The sequence below is a fragment of the Rhipicephalus microplus genome, chromosome 1 (genome assembly GCF_043290135.1).
Source record: "Rhipicephalus microplus isolate Deutch F79 chromosome 1, USDA_Rmic, whole genome shotgun sequence".
Classification (NCBI taxonomy): Eukaryota; Metazoa; Arthropoda; class Arachnida; order Ixodida; family Ixodidae; genus Rhipicephalus; species Rhipicephalus microplus.
This window is the reverse complement of record NC_134700.1, coordinates 190,916,360-190,936,109: the sequence shown is the minus strand read 5'-3', so window position 1 is coordinate 190,936,109 and position 19,750 is coordinate 190,916,360. Positions and strand designations below refer to the sequence as shown.

The following is a 19,750-nucleotide window of genomic DNA, read 5'->3' as shown; positions in this document are numbered from 1 at the left end:
CCTGCATACAGTTATACTTGGTGAGTTTTGGTGTTTTAGTGGTCTGAAAATATTTTTTTTTTGTTTCTTGGCATTTTGAGGGCGCTTGCATCGCACCGGGCAAGACTGAGTGATCAGTGACTTGTTTTCCGTTTCGTTCGTAGACATGTTCGTAGACAAGCCAATCGTGGTTTATGTTTTTGTGGTGCACGTGTACTGGCGTGCCGTGTGATCGTCGTTTTGTTTTATGTCAGCTAATTACGGGAGTATGAAAAGAAAGTGTTAGATGGCTGTCCGTGTAGAATATACGAGTTGCTCTTGCAATCGCAACCCCCAATCGCTTGACTGGGGTTGTAACAACATCGTTGCGTACGGAACCTGCAACGCTGTCGTCCTGTACGATCCCGAGGTATTTCGTTCATTCATATCCGTAGTATCAGCGATCGTTGTTCGTTGAATTAAATGATTGCCGATTGCGCAGGCCAATGATGGTGCTGGTGCCGTCACCCACACCCTCGTTAACCACAGCGCCAAAGTTAACTGCGTTCGGTGGATCCGTAGAAAAAATGGTGAGCTTGACCGTTTTTATTTGGTGCCGCCGTCGCTGGGGATCGTGTACGCTTGAACAGCAAGCGTCGCACCTTGCCTTATCTACTGATCTTTTAATCGCTTTCTTCAGGTGCAGAGACCGCGTTACTGAGCACGTCCGTTGACAAAACGGTGACTATATGGACCAAGCAAGACGATCGTGTAAGTTTTTTTTTTTGTTTTTTTTTTTCAACAGACATGCAGGTTTATAGCGTAGTTGTCATTGAATTTTCTAACGTCCAATCGTGTCACTTTACAAGTTTATTCCAGCTACAAGGCTTGTCGGCCACGAAGATGCTGTGACGACGGCAGATGCTTTGTATTCGGCGCCAGCATCGAGTGACCTGATCACAGTTGCAAGCGCTGGTGGAGACTTTTCCATTCGCATATGGGAGGTTGACGCAGGTGCTACTTGTTGAAACTTTGGCAGAGTGTTTAAAACGACGTTACAACTTAATGCCACATCTTTTGCAGAATTTACGGCGAGATGTGTACAGGAAATCAATCTGAAAGGAAATTTCGCTATGGACATCAGGATGTGTTTTCTGCCATCCACACGCGGTATGTACGCATCGTATTGGTCATTTTGCATCAGTGCACGGATGGAAAGATTGCATAGCATATAATATATAAACTAAATTGTTGTTAATTGTCATCATTGTAATACTTCCGTTGGGAAACCTCAAACATGCAAGCATATAAACTTGGGAAAAGGGTTCACAAAAACTTTTACGATATCTCCTTCTCGGCTTTAAAAAAAAGCGTCATAGCAATACATGAAATGTATTACATTAAATGTAACAATGCATAAGCACATGAATCCTAATAAGATAGCTAAAACATTTGTCCCCAATGTGCAGCAGCAATCAGTGCTTGGAGTTGTCACAAAAAGAGATTAAGGCTAGAACAAAAACGACAACCTATAATTTTGCGTAATTCATTTTTATATGGCACATAAAATTGTTGAAATCTCACTTTGTGGTGTAGACGACGTCGAGAAACATGAAATTTTATATTGTAATAATGTGCTGTGTAACATACACATTCCTAGCCTAGCATTTCAGCTAGTGAAAAGCCTCGTGGACATGCAGTTGTGTATGTGTGTGTGTGTGTGAGAGAGAGAGAGATAGTTGCATGGTAATGCTCACTTTGTCATACCATTACACACTGCTATTAATGTGCCCTGTTTTCTTATATTAATACTTATTGTCAAAAGGATGCAGCAAAAAAAATGAGATAGTAAATGCAGGGGAAAATATATAACAAACATTTTTATACATGCAAGCCAAAGAACCTTAGGAATCTCTGTTTGTGCAGTTCCAATGCTGGCATATGGAGGCAACGACATGATGGTCCACTGTTACTACAAGGATCCTACAGCAGGTTTCGTGAAGTGTCATATGCTATATGGTCATGAGGATTGGGTCAGAGGCATTACCTTCAAGGAGTGTGGTAAGAAACTTTTTTTTAATCACATAGTTTGCAGTGATAGCATAACTTGTCAAAATAAATATTGTAATACTACCCTGTATTTTAATGTAGTATTGGATACCAAATATATATTATGTACGTGTATTCTTTATTTACAGCATACAATCTTAATGAAATCCAAACTTTCTCATTTTTTCTGAAATTATCCATGCCATTTGAGGGATTAAGCTTGTTGATGTACTTTGTCGAATTTTTTTTCCACACATGCAAAAATCACATATGTCTCACTGAAAACGAAGTGAAATAGAATACCAAAAACCATTTCTGTTTACTGGAGTGCAACGACTTTTTGTCTGAAGTGCCACATTTTGTTCATTAGGAATTATAGTTTGCTGGATGTACTTAAAATTTTGCTATTGCTTCTGTTGATGTGACACTTTCAGCCATTGTTTTGCTCAATGCCTTAAGTTAGAACAGACTTTAAAAAAATAAAGGTCTTGCATATATGAGAGTTTTATCACTGTTTTTTGATAGTACAGCGACTTCATAGAAAAACCTTTGCCCTAAAGAAGAAGTTTGAAACGTGAAATGATGTGGGACTAGTAGAATAAGTATTTCTCAGTGGCTAATGTCTTTGTTGTGGTAGAAAGTAAGTGAGGCACTGTTCTCAGTGAGTTCACTTACCTGCAATCCACTTGAGAACTTTACAAAAGACTTCTGTGTGTACCGCTACCTTGACGGTGCTTTAAAGCCTTATGATATGCAACCAAAGATATCCAGTGTAGCCTTAGGGCGGGTTATTTACAACATTTGAACTGTGTTAGTTATCATTCCCTTTTGTTTTAATGGTCTTGATGTCTTCTTTCAGCTGACGACAGCGTGTTTGTTGCCTCTTGCAGTCAGGACAGTGTAATACGAATTTGGAAGATATCGCCATGCAGGGATGACAAGACGGTAAACAGTAACGGCACACCTGGGGAAATCAAACTTCGAGGCTCTACGTTTACAGCCACACTTAATGGTAAGCATGGCATTCTGAACAAAGAAACATTTATATAAATGCATAATATATGTCATCAAGTAAGTCCTAGCAGCTGTGAAAAACCACAGGAGTCATTGAGCATTGCATAATGACAGTCTAGCTACATGCCGTATCCCACTTGCCTGATTTCACAGCGTAGTATTTAAGAGGGTTTGACATACTTTGTTTAGGCTGGAAACATACTGAACAGGACTTATGGTGCTTCACCCTGTGTGTGTTTTCTATTACAGAATCTTCTCAAGCCTTTGACGTTGAGTTGGAGACGGTTCTCTCTGGTCATGAGGGCTGGGTTTACAGTGTTCACTGGTGTCCAGCAACATCCCGAGGTGAGGTGAAAGTAGCGTTGGCGGGGATGTGAGTAAACTTCTTTCAAGCAAGAGAATGTCGGCATGGAGTGTGCGAAGTTAAATACTGTCAGGATGTTTTTATATGCTTTAAGATTTCAAAAGCAAATTCTGTAACATATGCTTGTTGAATGCGAATGGAAGTAAGAGCATCTGTTAGGCCACATGCCATGAAAAACCAACCGTCCTGGAGACAGCCAATTTGGCGGTAGAAAGCCTTATATACCAAATTAATAAAACAACTTTTCAGATTTTTTCCAGAATTCAAAGGCACTTGACACAAAATAAATGAGCAGGAGTCATTGTGTCGCAGTGCTTTCAAGTAAATAGCTATATTTTGATCGAGACAAGATGTAGATGTAAGCATATTTGCAATCAATTAAAAAATAAGTCTGGTGAAGACAATAAGGAACATACGTGGAAGTGTCCCAGCGAAATTGATGTTGTTCTGCCTTATACTCCATAGCCCCACACAAATATTTTCACAGTCAGGAAATCAGCCATACATGTTGGTGTCGCTAAAGTTAGGTCAAAGACTTAAATGTAGTAAATTTTGTCAGGGATTCTGACATCGTTGCACATCCAAACATAATATTAGGTTGTAAGAATGAATCTTTAACTCTCCATATGTATAGTACTCACATTAGCTAAGAAAAATTCCCTGCAGCTGGACCGTGAACCAGCCAAACGATTTGACTTTCTAAGGTTAATCATGGCACGCCATGGTTTCATAGGCGTAGCCTACACTTTTTTCTAGATTGTGTTCAAGTATGTAGAGATAACGAGCATCCTTGTTGTCGTACATAGGGTATACATGTCAGTGAGCTTCGAAAAATTATTGTTACTACATTGTCGTAAAATGAATGCCAAGAAATATAGCAAGTGAATTCCAAAGAGAAAGCTGTTCTGAGGCTGCAAATGCATTTTAGGTGAAGATGGAGGTGAGCACCACAGCCTCCTATCTGCATCCATGGACAAGACCGTCATTGTATGGGAACCAGACAGTTCGACGGGGCTTTGGCTGGATAAGGTGAGCTGACCTTGTAAGATGATGTGTCTGATTTTGGATAGGTGGCACAATTATGCCTTAGAAAAAACCCCTCTTAATTGTAGAAAGCAGTGAAGTTCTAAAATGATGCTTTATACGCTTACTTCAGTAAAAAATATTCTGGGGTGCTTTCTGTGATGTTTGTAAATAATAATGCACACCCAACCAAACCGTGCAACTATTTTTGGTTTAGTGTGTTTTGAAATGTTGCCACTTTGAGCTCAGAATTGCTGTGCTATACCAAATAAGCTGCTGTGGTGGAATTCTCGGCATATGATTGTACAAACCACGGCATGATACCTTTTTGTCTGAGGGGCTACAAATAATAAATGTCAAAAACACGTTGCAAGCCTCCCCCATTAATTTTTAATCATACATTTCCATGAATGTGGTGGCATGTTTGAGCTGAAATTTTCCACATCCGATATTTTTTTGAGGATCACATTCAGCACTTGTTTTGTGTGTTTCTTTCTCCATCTTTCTCATTCACGCTGCCTATTGCATTGAGTCACTAAATCACATTGTGATGGTTCTTCAGTACAGTTTCTACTAACTCTCATTTTCAGGCTCGGTTTGGCGACATAGGTGGGAACACATTAGGCTTTCTCGGGGCCGTGTTCGGTCCTGATGGGAACAGAATATTGGCTCACGGCTTCCAGGGTTCGTTTCACATGTGGAAGAGGCCAGAGGTAGGCTGTTCGAATTTGCAACCATGAAATGAGCCTCTGTTGATTTATTATTTGTGTATTATTTTTTAAAAGATGCTTTCTAGTAGCATGCTGTTGTAATTGGACTTCTAAGAACCTAAAGCCGGACACCTTGCCTCGGTTTTGTTCTGTATTAGAGCGACAGAGACAACTTATGGCAGACCAGCGTGACACCTGGTGGTCACTTTGACAAAGTGGGAGACATTGCCTGGTCTGCTGGAGGTGAATACCTGCTGAGCTGCAGTTCTGACCAAACTACAAGACTGCATGCTCCTTGGATCATGCCTCAAGGTAGCAAGGTGAGTGCTTTATGCGGGTATTCACAAACGCTCCTCGGCTCAAACTCAAGGGATCCTTGAGGACCGTGTCTGGTTGTGATTTCTGCGACGTGAAAAGTCTCAAGGATCTCTTGAAGCTGAGTTTCGAGTCGAGGAGTGTTTGCGAATACGGGCCTTGGAGCCCTCGATGAAGTTAATAACAGCGTTAGGTATCTGTGAACCTAAACCTGTGGAACCAAAGCATGCTTGATCCACATGAGCTCAAGAGTTCGTCGAAGGCTCATCCTGTTTAGGTGACATGATCACAGAAAATAAATCACTGACCGAGCTAAGTGTAAAGATCTTGCAGAGACGTTTTGGCACCCGCACAAGTGACAGAATTACTCTAGGATTCACTGTATAATATATTTAAATATTTATAAATATTTGTGCTTCAGTTAAAAATAAATTTAAGTCAGTGTAGAAGTTTTATTTTATTTATTTTCTTTTTTTCTGCCAAATGCAGAACTGTTGCATTTTTATCCTCCGGAAAGAACACCGAAATCTACAACCTGTGCCTACTATCGTGTACATGCTTCCTGATGCTTGTAACAAATATAATCAACACTTGACTGTCAAAAGAAAAAAGGCACTGGTTGTGTTACATTTACATGGTCATTTATAACATAGTTTCTCATAGAATACATCATTCATTGGCACTCTTTGGCTACAACTGGCCTTTGTGTCACTAAATGCAACATATCGTCGTATCATCATATGTTACGTTTACTCCAGCTTAATTGTGTCTGTCCTGAAAGTAAACCATCTATTAAAGTTGGATAAGTTGAAATGACACTGGACTTTTCTGGACCGGTCTGTAGATGAATGAAACGGGTAGAAACTTTACTTTACCCCTATATCTTCACCTTTACAGTGAAGAAATAAAAAAATCTTAAGCCATTGATCAAAGATTACTGTACTGTGTGGTCTATAGTCCACCTGATAATAATACATAAATACATGTGGAAAAAAATAGTTAAATGATTTAAGCCTTGTAGTAATAATTATTCTGATAACAGAAGTGGCATTTATTGAATGCCTTTAGAATGCATGTGAACACTTTACACGAATACATGTATTTTTTCTTTTCAGTAAAAGATTATAGCTATTCCATTTTACTCACATTTTCGGGTGCAAATATATGTCTTTCAAGACATGCTTGGTTGATCAGTCACCTGATTATTTTTCCCTGAATCACCTTTTTTCAAAGCAAAAGTTATAAAGTATATTTATTGAAATGCAGCAGTTAACTCTTGCTGATATGTATAACAGAGTATGAAGTGATTTGCATTGTTTGTTTCTTTTCTTTGTAGTCATGGAAAGAGATTGCCAGGCCACAGGTGCACGGCCATGACCTTGCCTGCATCGCGTCGACTGGGCGGCTCCAGTTTGTCTCTGGAGCCGAGGAGAAGGTGCTGAGGGCATTCGAAGGAACCCGCAACTTTATTGATAACTTCAAAAGACTGTGTGGTGCCAACCTGCTCGAAGACTGCAGCATAAAGGTGACCTTTCAAAAATTAAATAGCTTTACTCGTAGCATGCAAGATTTTATGTCATCAAATAGGAGGAGTCGCTGTTAGCGAATTTCTTGTTACATGCAGTTCGTGACATGCGAGGAGACATATACAAGCACAGAAAATCAAGACTGTGCATTTAGTAGAAACTGCCTAGAAAAACTGAGTGAAGATCTGTGATTGGGAACAGTGCGAGTCAGATACGATATTTATTCGCATAATTAGCACCCTTGCATTATTTGCAAGCCCATAATATATTGCTAGCCTTACTACAAAAAATATATATATTTACACGCATAATTTGCGCTCCTCGACCCGCCTGAGTCAGCTTGCCAGAGTGCGCACGAAGACACTTAGGCAGAGCTTTGAATGGGCGAGCCGGGCAGGGGCCTCGTTGAGCAGGTGACCGCAGTCATACGTAAAATGGGCTGCAAGTGCTAAGTTCCTTTTTCTAAGGACTTCCCCCGAACTGCGGTCCCCAGAATACCGCACCCTACCCAAATCAGTTGACTGCTCGAGCATCTTCTTCCTTCTGTCTCTCTATATCTTCCACCGAGAAACTGCACGCTCATGTCACAGCACGAACAATTTACTGCATCGGAAGTGTGCGAGGGCCTGTCACGCCAACTGTTCTCCTTTCCCTCTTGAGCACCTTCACCATTCACGCTGCAGCGCACGCTTGGTTGTTTTCGGGAGTGAAGGCTTCATCATCAGTCCATCACATTTTCATTCCTTTGCGATGGGCTACAAAACTTACGCCCATTGCTATAAAGCTTGCAAAGGAAAACGGGCATTGTGCCGCCCCCAGGCATTTAGCGTGAAGCCATTTATATGCACCATATATCATTTGGCATACCTCAGAGCTTCGAAACTTTTGTGCGTTTTCGTTATCACTGGCAAGATGGTGCAACGGTCGCGAATTAGCTGTGCCTTGTGTTGCCGGTCCCACAGAGCGCAGTCTCTTCTGCGTGCGCTCTCATCAGACTCGTAATTCGGGAGAGGACGAAGGTCACTTCGCAGCGGCCAGGGCCGCGTTTACAAAAAGAGCGCACTGCTGACACACGACGCCAGAAGAATTGTGACAATTGTTAGTCGGCGCTCGTCCTGTGTATGCTAATTTCGTGCATGCTTTCTGCTTGAGGTGTGCGCTGCAAGTTTCAAGCTGCTTGCCGTTTCTAACATGACTGCAATTTGTTGCTGTTGCTGAAACAATGCGAAATAAATGCTCGACTGCCTCTGTAAAAACATGTTTCACTTTCGTGTTATACCGATACTTATATAGGGGCATCAGCCACCTTTTTTGTGTGTGTGTTCTTTATCTATTGTGTGTGTTTCTACTTTCGTATACCCTAGCTAACTAAGTGCTACTACCACAATGGAATGCTACCTGTCACGATGTTCTAGTGATTGTGGTGCTCAACTGCTCTCCAGAAAGTCATGGGATCAAATCCTGGCCTAGGCTGCCACCTTTTCTATGGAGGCAAAAGTGTTTGGGGCCCATGTACTCAAGATTTAGGTGAATGTCAAAGAACACAAGTGGTTTAAATTTCTGGAGCCCTCACCTATGGCGTTCCTCGTAATGACATTGTGGTTTTGGGACGTTAAACACCAATTATTATATAATCGCTTGCTTACCTAAAGGCAGTACTAACCGTGCAGAGGTTGAAAGTTCTAAAAAAAAAAGACAAAGCATATAGCTAGTGGTAAGGTGTTTGTCTGCATATACACTCAAATCTCATTGATAACAATGTTACATCTTCAAGAAAATAAGTTTGTTATATCCGAAAATTTGTTATAACAGTTGTTCATAGAACTTTATTCTATGCAAGACTATTTTCTATTTACTTTGTTATATTGAAATTTGAGTGTACTTGGGGAATACAAAAGCTTTCACGTGTGCTCTTCCCCCCCCCCCTTTTTTTTTTCTTTTTCTTGCTACAGGAATTGGCCGAAGGTGCCAGTGTGCCCTCTCTAGGCCTATCCAACAAGGCTGTTTACGAGAGCGACCTGACTCGCGACAGTGGGGATGCGGAGCGACACCCAAAAAACCAGTTCCCCGAGTTTTACTTCACACCCGTCACCCTCACAGGTGGTGCTTGCTTTTTGCGCGCTACGAGTAGTCACTAAGTCATAGCTGCTAAGTTATACGCCTAGCTAGTTAAGCAAGAAATTGCCTATTAGATACAGTAATGTCACCAGCAACACCTTGCTAATCATTGCTCTCTGCAAACAAGAGGATTTTTCTATCGGCATGTAACTAACTAGTCAGTTTTCATTACTGAGGTTAGTAATTAGTTTCATCATTTCTAATCCATGTATATCATACAGTGCATCACATTCAAAACTTCAATTTCAACATAAACATTCGCTAGTCTCAGTAAGGTGGTACCTAGCGAGACACCATTAATGCCATCATTGCTGCTTTTTCTTTCTTCACTTATATCCCTGTAATGACAAATCTATTGTCATTTAAAGTAAATATAATTAATTTGTAATGTCGTGTGCTTGCTGTCACACAGTGAAAGTACCGTAATTACTCGAATCTAACGCGCACCTTTTCTTCCGTTAAGCGAGTTCATAAATCGCATGCGCGTTAGAATCGAGTACGAACAAAAAAATTACGGTCAATCTATTGCCATCGGCAAATCCAAAATGGCCGCCCCCTACGTGCGTCAGCATGGCGCGTCGGCCATTTCTGCCTATGTGTTTCCCGTGTGCGGCACTTCGTACGTGTGCTGAGGAGTTCGTCATCTAGTAGTGCATTAGCATCGACGGCGTGGAAGGGCCGACTCCAAAAACTCGAGTGCACCACGATGCCGCTTTTAAAAGAAAAGTCATCGCGTGGGCTGAAACGGACCAAAATCGGGCCGCATAGCGGTCGTTCGGAGTTCCCGAAACGTGCGTGCGGGACCGGCGGAAACAAAAGCAGAAGATTGTCGACAGCAAAGCTTCACGAAAAAGCCTTCAGTGGACCACAGCAGGGTCGGTTTCCACAAATTAAAAAGCTGCCCGGCGAGTATGTGCTTGAGCAGCGAGCGGCACAGCGGCCCGTGACGATAGAACTGCTCCAAGTGCAGGCTATGCCGTTAGTCTTAGAAAAAGGTCTAATGCGGAGCCAGTTTAAAGTGAGCAGGTGCTGGCTGACTAACTTTATGAAAAGGAAAGGCTTTTCCCTCCGAAGGGGAATATGCATGTGCGGAAAGTTTTGCGGAAGAGTACGATGAAAAGCTTCACAGTTTTTAGAGGGTCGTCCTAAACTTGCGGCGCAACAACGGCTACCTGCTAGGGCAAATCGGGAATGCCGATCAGACACCTCTTTACTTCGACATGCCTGGCACCACAAACGTCGAGAAGAAGGGGGCGAAGCAAGTTCGCGTGCTGACATCGGTCTACGGTAAAACTACAGTGACGGCAATGCTCTGTTACACGTCAGATGGGCACAAGCTTCGCTTGTACCTCATATTTAAATGGAAGACGCTCCCGAAAGGAGTCGTTTTTTCTAGTGGTGTGATCGTGTGGGCCAGCGAGAAAAATGGGTGTGCGTTGCAATCGATGTCTTACGGTTTTTTTTTTTTTCCGCGGTGGAAATCGGGTGCGCGTTACAATCGAGGGCGTGGTAGAATCGAGTAAATACGGTAATGCCATTCCATAAAAATGGCACTTTATGTCGAACGAGTTCACAAAACACATTTGCACTTGATTTCAAACTGAATGCTTAGTCTCGACGCCAGCGACCTTTTGTGGAGATGCCTATTCAATCGCTTATGTAAATCATTGTCACTTATAAATAATTTTGTTACTAGAATAATTAATTGCTGGTTTATTGATGTAATAAAGATATGCATGTAAGTTTCTAAAAAAAAAAAAAGGACGGAGGCCAAGTATCATTTTTACTTTGTTTGTTGCTGGATTGCAGGTATTTATAGTCTGATTGCTTGTGTTTCAGTGATCAAGTTGGTGAATACATGAATTAGTTGCTGCCATATCATTTTGCAGCCGGAGTGTCAAATGTGCGCCACACTTAGTCATATCCAGTCGGCCATATTGGAATATTCACTGCCATCATACCATTGGCCACTTTGGTTTTCGATTTTCCCTGGGCTTGACTAGCAGCTTGACTTTGTTTATGTCATGCAGCTGCAGCAAATTGCGTAAAACAGCTGCGCTTAAATCCTTGAAGCAGCTTTTTAGTTATAAAAATTAAATTCAAAAATATATGCAGGTCCCATGCAAGTTTTGATAGATGTTGATTTTTCCCAAAGTCACGGCTCATGAGGGCTATGGTCATCATTTTAAAATGATATTTGTTATTGTGCATTAACGGGCATGTAAAATGACATCAAGTTCACCTAATGTCTTTCATTGTAAATGATGTTAGATTTGCCACGTGACAGAAGTGTTAGGCTGGCCTGGGTTTGCCGGGATACATTGTATGCTTTTTATCAGCCAATAGCACAATGTACTGCAAAGAATAGGAAGCCACATGCGGCTCTGCAATTTCATATTTCTTTAAGGCTTGAAATATTTCTGACAAAGAATTTAATTGCTGTATGCTTTCTCAGAGCCACCTACAGAGGAAGACCTCCTACAGAACACGCTGTGGACAGAAGTGAGGAAGCTGTACGGGCACGGCTACGAACTCTTTGCCCTGACAAGCTCACGTGATGGCAAGCTCATTGCATCTGCCTGCAAGGTATAGAAGCGTGTCAGCATTTTTCAGGCATACTCACCTGCAAAGCAACAAGAATATTTTGGCACTAGAGTGAAACTCGAGTGTATCAAACTTGGGTATAGTTATGAAATATTGTTATATTAAACAGTCGAACCAGTATATATAGTCTGAAGGCCATCACAAAAATGTGCTATACAGTGTACTCTCAGTAAACAAGATTCTCTTAGTGAAATTTCTGTTTAAGTAGAATAACTGCCTTTTATGTGATTATTTTCCCACTTTTCATACGCTTGTTAATCTCTCAGTAAATAGAGCATGTTTTCCTGGCCCCTTCAGGTTCTGTATAACAAGTCTACAGTATATCAACCCCAATTCAGATCTAAAATATTTCATATGTCAAAACGATGGAGGCTTTACAACTGTACAATATACACTCTAGTTCGTTATGCAGGTTCTAGTATATATTTACTATGTAAACAAGATATGCTTACTTGAAGCTTATTTATGAAATCTGCACTTTGACCACCAGAGACTTAGTCATAAACTTAACGGCTTACTTGTTATTGACTTTTCATCCACAGCTTCTTGTGGAGTGCATGCTTTGGGCAAAAAAGCCCTTTGCATTTTCTCGAAACAGTGTGGCACTCTTTTTGATAAAGAATGGGCGCAGTTGGTACCCTCCACTGCGTGTCTTTTGTTTGCCCTGCAATTAGTATTCTTCTCCTCATTATGCATCTGTATAGCGGGAAAGTTTATTAAAGTAAATTCTTCAAGATTTATTCATTGTTTAGCCAGAACTTTGGAAGTGCGGAGCATCTTTTAAAAAAATGCAGTATGGTCTTTCGTTCTCATGTACTACAAGGTGGGTGCTTAATTTTGCAATGGCGAGCTTGCCACACTCATTAACTATGTACACACTGATATTCGCTAAGCCCTAAGGTAAAAGACAACTCACGGCACCGGCAGATGTGCTGCAAAGGAATCGGGATTTTGTGGGCTCAGTATCGAATCACTGGTCGCACCTCTAGATGTGACCACGCACAGTAGCTGAGACAAGTGTGCACTACTGAAGGTTCCCAGTCAATTTCTTCACATGTAGGCATGAGGCCATGGGTAATTACACTTCAAGAAGGAATTGGTGCGCTCACTGGGAGGGAGGTCCAACATGGTGAATTGTCTGAACGAGACAAAGGGAAATGTCGAGATTCGGTGGTGCATGTATGCATGTGCCTTTCGAAGTGCATCTGCCTTTGTATTTCTAGCCTGTAATTCATGGTTGCATACTATAACTTATAGAATATTGAATAACTAGCTAAGAAATTCTATTGGTAGCAGGAAGCTTTTTTTTTTTTGTGGTGGTACACAGCAGTAGATGTTCCGAAACAGTGTTAAAGCTCAAAGGTCGGACATATTAGCAGCACTGTAAGACTAACCGAGTCCACGTCGAAGAACTGGCGCACATCTTGTTTTGTACACGTGGTTCGTTCGTTTTATAACATTGCTAACATATGAAGTCATCCAAAATTACTTGATATACATGTCTGTAGGCTTGTGCGAATATTCGAACTAATAGGTGAGTATTCGAATTCACTTCGATTCGAATTTAAATTATCGAATATTTTCGAAGTATTTGCAATAAACAAATAAATGTACATTAGTCTGCTTGTAAAGGTGGTTTCACTGCAACGTTGTAGTGCAAAACCGTGAAAGCACCTACTCGGAAAAAATTTGCTTTGCCGCGAAGCCGTCCTTCAGATTTAAAAGGGCCCTGCAACACTTACTGAGCATGGTCAGAAAACGCTGCCGATCGGTAGTCGAGGCTACCGAAAACACGCGAGGCAAGTATTATAGCGCAGCACGCGCCCTGAAATTCACATTGAATTTTCAAAGCTAAACATTGCTCTCTTCCCGCGGCAAATGACACTACAAGCTAAAAAAATCACTTGTCACAGCCAAGAAAGAAAATACGGCCCTGGTCACTGTCATTGGCTGATTTGAGCATGGTGCGCTTGTCATTACCGGACGCCGCTTGTCCACAAGTACGTGCACAATCGCACTGAAAGGCCGCATATTCGAAGAAAAAAGAGAGAAAAAATGCTCAAGGTCACTAGGTGCTCGTGAAGTTTTTTTCTTTCCCCGTGCCATCCTTCCCTTTTTAGCTTCCAGCTCTTTTGATGGGTCGAGAATGGAGAATGCAATTGCAGCATGGGACAAATTTTTGGAACTCCGCTCGTACTGGACTGATTCTAGAAACTTTGCAGCAGTAAATTTGTGAGGCAACAAGCATGTTTACTGGCTCCATGGATAGTTGAGAAAGCGTTGCAGGGCCCCTTTAAAGGAACATGTTACCCTAAAATCAATTCTTCATTTCATTAAGCTTGTTATGATGGTTTATATGATTTAAGTATAATAAATTTTAAACGTTATGCATCTTACAGGTTATCACTCGAATCCCACCGAAACTACTAATCAAGGTTGTTTCGACTTCCTTTCAACGAAAAAAAAGGCATTTGCATAGAGCCCCTATTTCAATTCAAAAGAAATATTGTGCAGGTTAGTTACGTTATGATAAATATTCCCTTTTTTATATGTTATACATACTACTCGAATTCGATTCGAAGTTATTCTACCAAAATCACTATTTGCTTCGAATTCGCTTCGATCCTGAAAGTCACTATTCGCACAAGCCTACATTTCTCGCCTCCGTAGTTTCGCTTGTGGGTTCTATAAACCACATTCAGGGTTTCAACACTCTTGCGTTATCCTCCGTCTCGCTGACCTGTTCCTTGTCTCGAATGCAGGCAAGCACACAGCAGCATGCAGCCATAATTCTCTGGGACACTGCTACATGGAAGCAAGTAGGGGAGCTCGTATTTCACAACCTGACAATAACACAAATGGAGTTTTCTCCCGACGACCGTCACCTGTTGAGTGTCTCGAGAGACCGATCGTGGTGCATACACGAGATTGACATCAGCGGTAAGTACAGGTGTGAACTGCTCAATTCGTTGCTAGCTGTACAGATAGGAAGAAGAATGAGCATCTAGGCTTGTGTGATGGATCTAGGCCATCAATGCAAATCTTTCAACCTATATGAGCAAGCTGGGCTCATTTATAACTTTTTTTCTTTTGTATCAGGAAATATTTTTGTCAGAGTGGCATTTGCTGATAAGAAGACTGCAATCCACCAGAGAATTATTTGGAGTTGTACCTGGTCTCACGACGGCCTGTACTTTGCAACAGCATCAAGGGATAAAAAGGTAACATTTTGAAATGGCTGCATCCAGTGCCGCCTCCATTTTTTAAATGCGAGCCAGATGCGCCCGATCCAACCGTTCACTCTCTTCTCCTCTAGCCTTTTCCTATTCTCGCCCATAGCCTACCCTACGCATGTGCTTTGCACTCATGGGGCATGTAGCGCCTTTATGTGGCGTTCCACGGTGGAAATCAGATAAAGTAATTCTTTGTTCAGTTGTGCGTAGATCCATGGGGCGGCGTTTCGCATCACTCGTGTTCACTATGTTGGCAGTCATGTTGACTCTGTAAAATACAATGTGGTGTTTTAAGAGAGTGAGTCTCCGTTCACGAAGCTATGTGGGCAACCAATGGGGATGTGTGTCTGCAACGTTGCTGCATGCGCTGCCTTTAAGAGGTGCCACACAAGCAATGTGAGGCAGCGGTGGCGGCAGCATTGCTTCAAGCCACAATGAAGAAGCCCGAAGGAACGAATCTGACAGACGCATAGTGTTTGGTAGAGAAAAAGCGTCTATCACTTCTCTATGGGAAAAAGCTCAGACGCACATGCGACATAAGCAGCCACACCCTTTATGCGACATCGCATCATGATCCCACAACTAAGGCAGACCTATGGCTCCGGGCATTGAGCAGGAAGCATTAACAGTGGCATTGAAATAAAGACAGGAGGCATTGCTGCATCAAACGGCTTCAACACAGTGTCATGGGCTTAATGTGAGAACATGCGAATAGAAAAGACAAATGTTTCTTGTTCCATGTAAAAATGTATGAAATTTTTATCAGTGCGACAAAACCAACAGAAGGTAGAGTTTAATGTTGGAGGAATGACTTTCTCGCTTGTCCATTTTTTTGGTAATGCATGGAAAATTGAACAATGAATTGAACATACTTAATTGGTTCTGCCATTGAAAATTCATTTTTAATAAGTAGGAATTATACATCCATCATGATTGCTTGCTTAGGCGTACAAGGGCAGCTTAGGCATTCCAGAAAGCATAGATGTGGTTTAGTCGTAATTTGCTAGGGTTAAATTTTATTTTTGCAACCATTATGTTACCTCAGCAAACCACTAGTTAGGACATTGTATCACCTGCTGAACCCTTCTCGATCTCAAATTGAACATCACTATTTGCACTTTTATCTGTACAACTTTTTTCCTTCCTCTTATGGTCCCACCTATTGTGTTTTTTTTTATTCCCCCACTGTTTGAAGGGGCCCTGCGACGATATTTGAGCATGTATTTTTGATCAGTTCTTCTGGTGCGATGTAACTCATCTATATCCTTGTGCAAATGGCAATGCCAAATTCGACGCTACTTTTTAATTCACCAAGACAAACTACCGTGATTATAGACTACGGGGACACATAACATCTTATTTCTGTTATGGGAAGTGACGCAATGACAAGGACCATTCGCTTTTTATTGACTTGATGCGACAAATAGTGTGCGATATTCATATTCAGCAGCTAGGCCACACAAGTGAATGTTAAAGACAGCTAAAGCGTTTTTACACTTTCTCAGAAAGAAAACACTCCCATTTTTAAATAATGTATTTTCAAAACAAGGAACACAACACTTAGCCTGTTACCCGAGGCTATGGTACACCAGCAACTAAAGGTGGAAACGCATGCAGAGTTTTAGCGAGTCAAAAATGCGACAGGCAGTGGGCGCTGGCGTTGCCGTAAAACGCATCTTGTAAGCAAGTCGAGAAGTGACGCCTCCTAAAGTGTATGTGTTTATCTTACTCATTTTTATCATGGGAGCGTCTGCTACTCAACACACGTGGTTCGTAGTAACCGTGCTAATGACGCTAAAGAGCGGTAGCAAGGTATTGTGAGAAGGCTACGATGAGGCGACCATTGCGGTATGTCTTTATGAAGCGCGCTGTGACTGGAAGCGGTCTTTAATGTCAGCTGGCGAGTGAAATGCAAAAGAAAATGTTTCTTGTCATTTGAGTTTTGCACTTTGAGGACTCTTAACTTCACCTTCCGTGCATCAATTTTAATAATTCTTGTTCCATTTGTCTCAGTAAACAACACTACACGTGTTCCGGTGCAAAATAAGGTTGTCCCAAAAGTGTGGCAGAGCTCCTTTGATCTTAATAATTCTTGTTCCATTTGTCTCAGTAAACAACACTACACGCGTTCCGGTGCAAAATAAGGTTGTCCCAAAAGTGTGGCAGGGCTCCTTTGATCTTCATTTTTGTACACGTTTGCTTCTGCGTATTGTCCAGGTTGTAGTCTGGGGCTGGAAAGCCGAAGGTTCTTCTGAAACAAATTTGGGGCCTATTGAGAGCAAAGGACAATTGAATGTGGAGGATTCAGCCACAGCGGTCAGCTTCGCACCAAGTTTGGCTGGAGGCGACAGGTAAGAAAGTGCGAGACCGTTTGTTGCTGCTCCATGCAAGAGCTGTTCTGTTGAAAACCCAGGTACCTCATAGCCATAGGACTCGAGAGAGGAAGCATTCACCTTTACCACTGGAGTCTGCAGTCTGGGTGGACTTTATATGAGACACTGCAGCAGTCGTATCCTTTGCTGTGTTTTAACTTGTGTACTTTATAGCAGCATAATATGGCAAATATGACAGCACATCCCACTGGTAAACAAATTTTCCATAATTGCCACTGCTGTAGATCTTTTTCATCTTGAAATGCGTAGTGAAGTATACTCTGACAGACCTGTAATGCACTAGTGCATGTGTTCTCTGTGGGCATCTTCTCATTGCAGATTTCAAACCATACTGGATTGACCTGCGTTGTCTCTGAACTAGCATCAGCTAATTGTTAAAGAAAAAAGCATGTTGTTCTGGTTCTGTGTGCATAGAAACAACTTTTGGCCCACGATGCTGTGTTCTTGCAAGTTATTTTTACATTTCAACTGGACCCATGTCTGCGTAACACTGTTCTTTGTTCAAAAACGTTTGACCAGATTGTAAGTAAGCCCTGACAAAAGTTCCGAGGCCTCAGAGCTGTACACTGCAGGCCACAGATGCAAATATGTGTGCTTTTGATCATCAGTTGTGCACTGGTAAAGGAAAAACCACTTGCTGGTACCTGGTGCCACATAGTGTAACGCGTGAGATGTGAAATTTTGGGCTTGTGTGAATAGCTAATTTTAGGTTTACATTCGAAGCGAATAGCGATTTTGATCGAAGGATTTAGAATCGAATTCGAGTAATATATATCACATACTACAATGAACAATGGCCATATTTGTCACGATCCAACTAACTCGCACAGTGTTTTTAAAACTTTGAAACAAGGAATAGTAGCAGAATTCAACTTCCGGCAGTGCAAATTTTAAGTTACCTTTTCAGCATAATAAGCCATTATTTCAAGCTTTTAAACTTAAATGTTGATTTGATGAGAGCATAACAATCATTAAACCTTGAAGTGAGGCTTCATTGCAGTGCGAATTTTTCACAATTTTCATCGCTTAGCATTTCCCCCTATTGCAGTGAAGCCACTTTTGCAGGGGGTTACATGTACATTAATATACACCTATTTGTTCATTCCAATCGAAATTTTCAGCAATTGAAATTTGTATTTGAAGCGACTTCAAACTTAGTAATGCTTGTGCGAGTATTCAATGCATTTGAATATTTTCACAAGCCTAGAAATCCTCTCAAGCACTGCCTGCTCCCTTGAATGGTGTAGGCGCAGTGCTCTCTTCTTGAGTCAACAACCAAATGTATAAGACTTGGGCTAAGTATAACACGCATTTCCACTCCACGTGGTTCCGGTGCTAGCATGATTCCACCAAACCTAATTGAAGATCCCAGTATCAGCTTGAGGCAGAAGTTTGCAAAAGACTGATTCTAGCAGTTATATTAGAGCAACACTACTCCTGGTGGTGCAGTTTTCTTGCGAAATTGAATTGGGCTGTCTTGTATGTGTCTGCATTTTTCATGAAGGTGGCAGTACTTGTCTTTGTTGCAATACGTTCATGGAAAGCGCAAGTAGCTCAAACCCCTTAATACATACAGATTAGTCTGCCCAGTGGTGGAACGTTTGTCAGTCAACGTCTGTTGCAGTGTGTTAAGGAAATCCTTGACTGTTGAAACCAGCGTCGCACACCACCTGTCAGTGAAACGGTTAAAGTTTTGCCCAAAACAAGACCATCAATTCGCGTTTCTGCTTGCCAGCTGCGGAGATGACCATATGGTACGAGTATACAGCATCTCTCAACTAACGTGATTGCTGCATACCATGATGTAATAAAAGCGGCGTTCCCATTGGCAGGGGTGTAGCTTCTCCTCTTTTATCATTAGGTGGTGAGAGGTATGCCACCCTTCTCTTAGATGGGAGTTTTCTGGTGAATTTTGTAGTTTACATTTGGAAAATTTATGCATGGCTCATCCTTTTTCGTGACCATAAAAATCTATAGCACATTCCAGCAGTACTCGCGTCCGGAACGTAATGCGACTGGGAAAATAAACCGCCCAAATTTTACGGTCCAGTCTGAAAAAAAGGCGAGAAAAGTGGGAAGGGGCTAGAGCACGTTTGTCTTCCCACAACAGACGCCCTTCTGTTGGCGTCAATAAACTCACACTGGCAAATAAGGCAGAATTTCAGTATTATATTATACGTCACCATCAAGTTACAAGAGCATGCTAACCACGTGTCTTGCTTGGTATATACACAAGATATCTTGCACTTGTTTCATTAGCTTACAGAAACAGGGCTTTCAATATTTATGTACAGAAAAAGAAAAATGAACCGTAAAGTTCATGCAACTTAAAACAACTGCACAGACAGTCACAGTCACCAAGAATGCACGCATTGCAATCCGGATTGCAATTCCCTTTGCTTATAACTGAGACTGCGCTTGACAGCTCCCGAAAGAAAGCTGC

General features: G+C 41.7%; 1 protein-coding gene across 1 annotated transcript; it reads left to right on the top strand.

The window, feature by feature from the left end:
* The first annotated feature begins 110 nt into the window (after window positions 1-110).
* Elp2 (elongator complex protein 2) lies at window positions 111-19,138 on the top strand. The gene is made up of 19 exons (XM_037429275.2): window positions 111-388; window positions 461-548; window positions 659-729; window positions 828-972; window positions 1,042-1,128; window positions 1,885-2,019; window positions 2,867-3,019; window positions 3,271-3,366; window positions 4,314-4,414; window positions 4,999-5,121; window positions 5,277-5,438; window positions 6,770-6,958; window positions 8,912-9,059; window positions 11,533-11,663; window positions 14,444-14,621; window positions 14,781-14,902; window positions 17,132-17,265; window positions 17,328-17,423; window positions 18,965-19,138. Exons 1-19 carry the CDS (start codon window positions 266-268, stop codon window positions 19,092-19,094), a joined length of 2,412 nt encoding a protein of 803 aa, XP_037285172.2. The 5' UTR covers window positions 111-265; the 3' UTR covers window positions 19,095-19,138.
* Window positions 19,139-19,750: the final 612 nt, after the last annotated feature.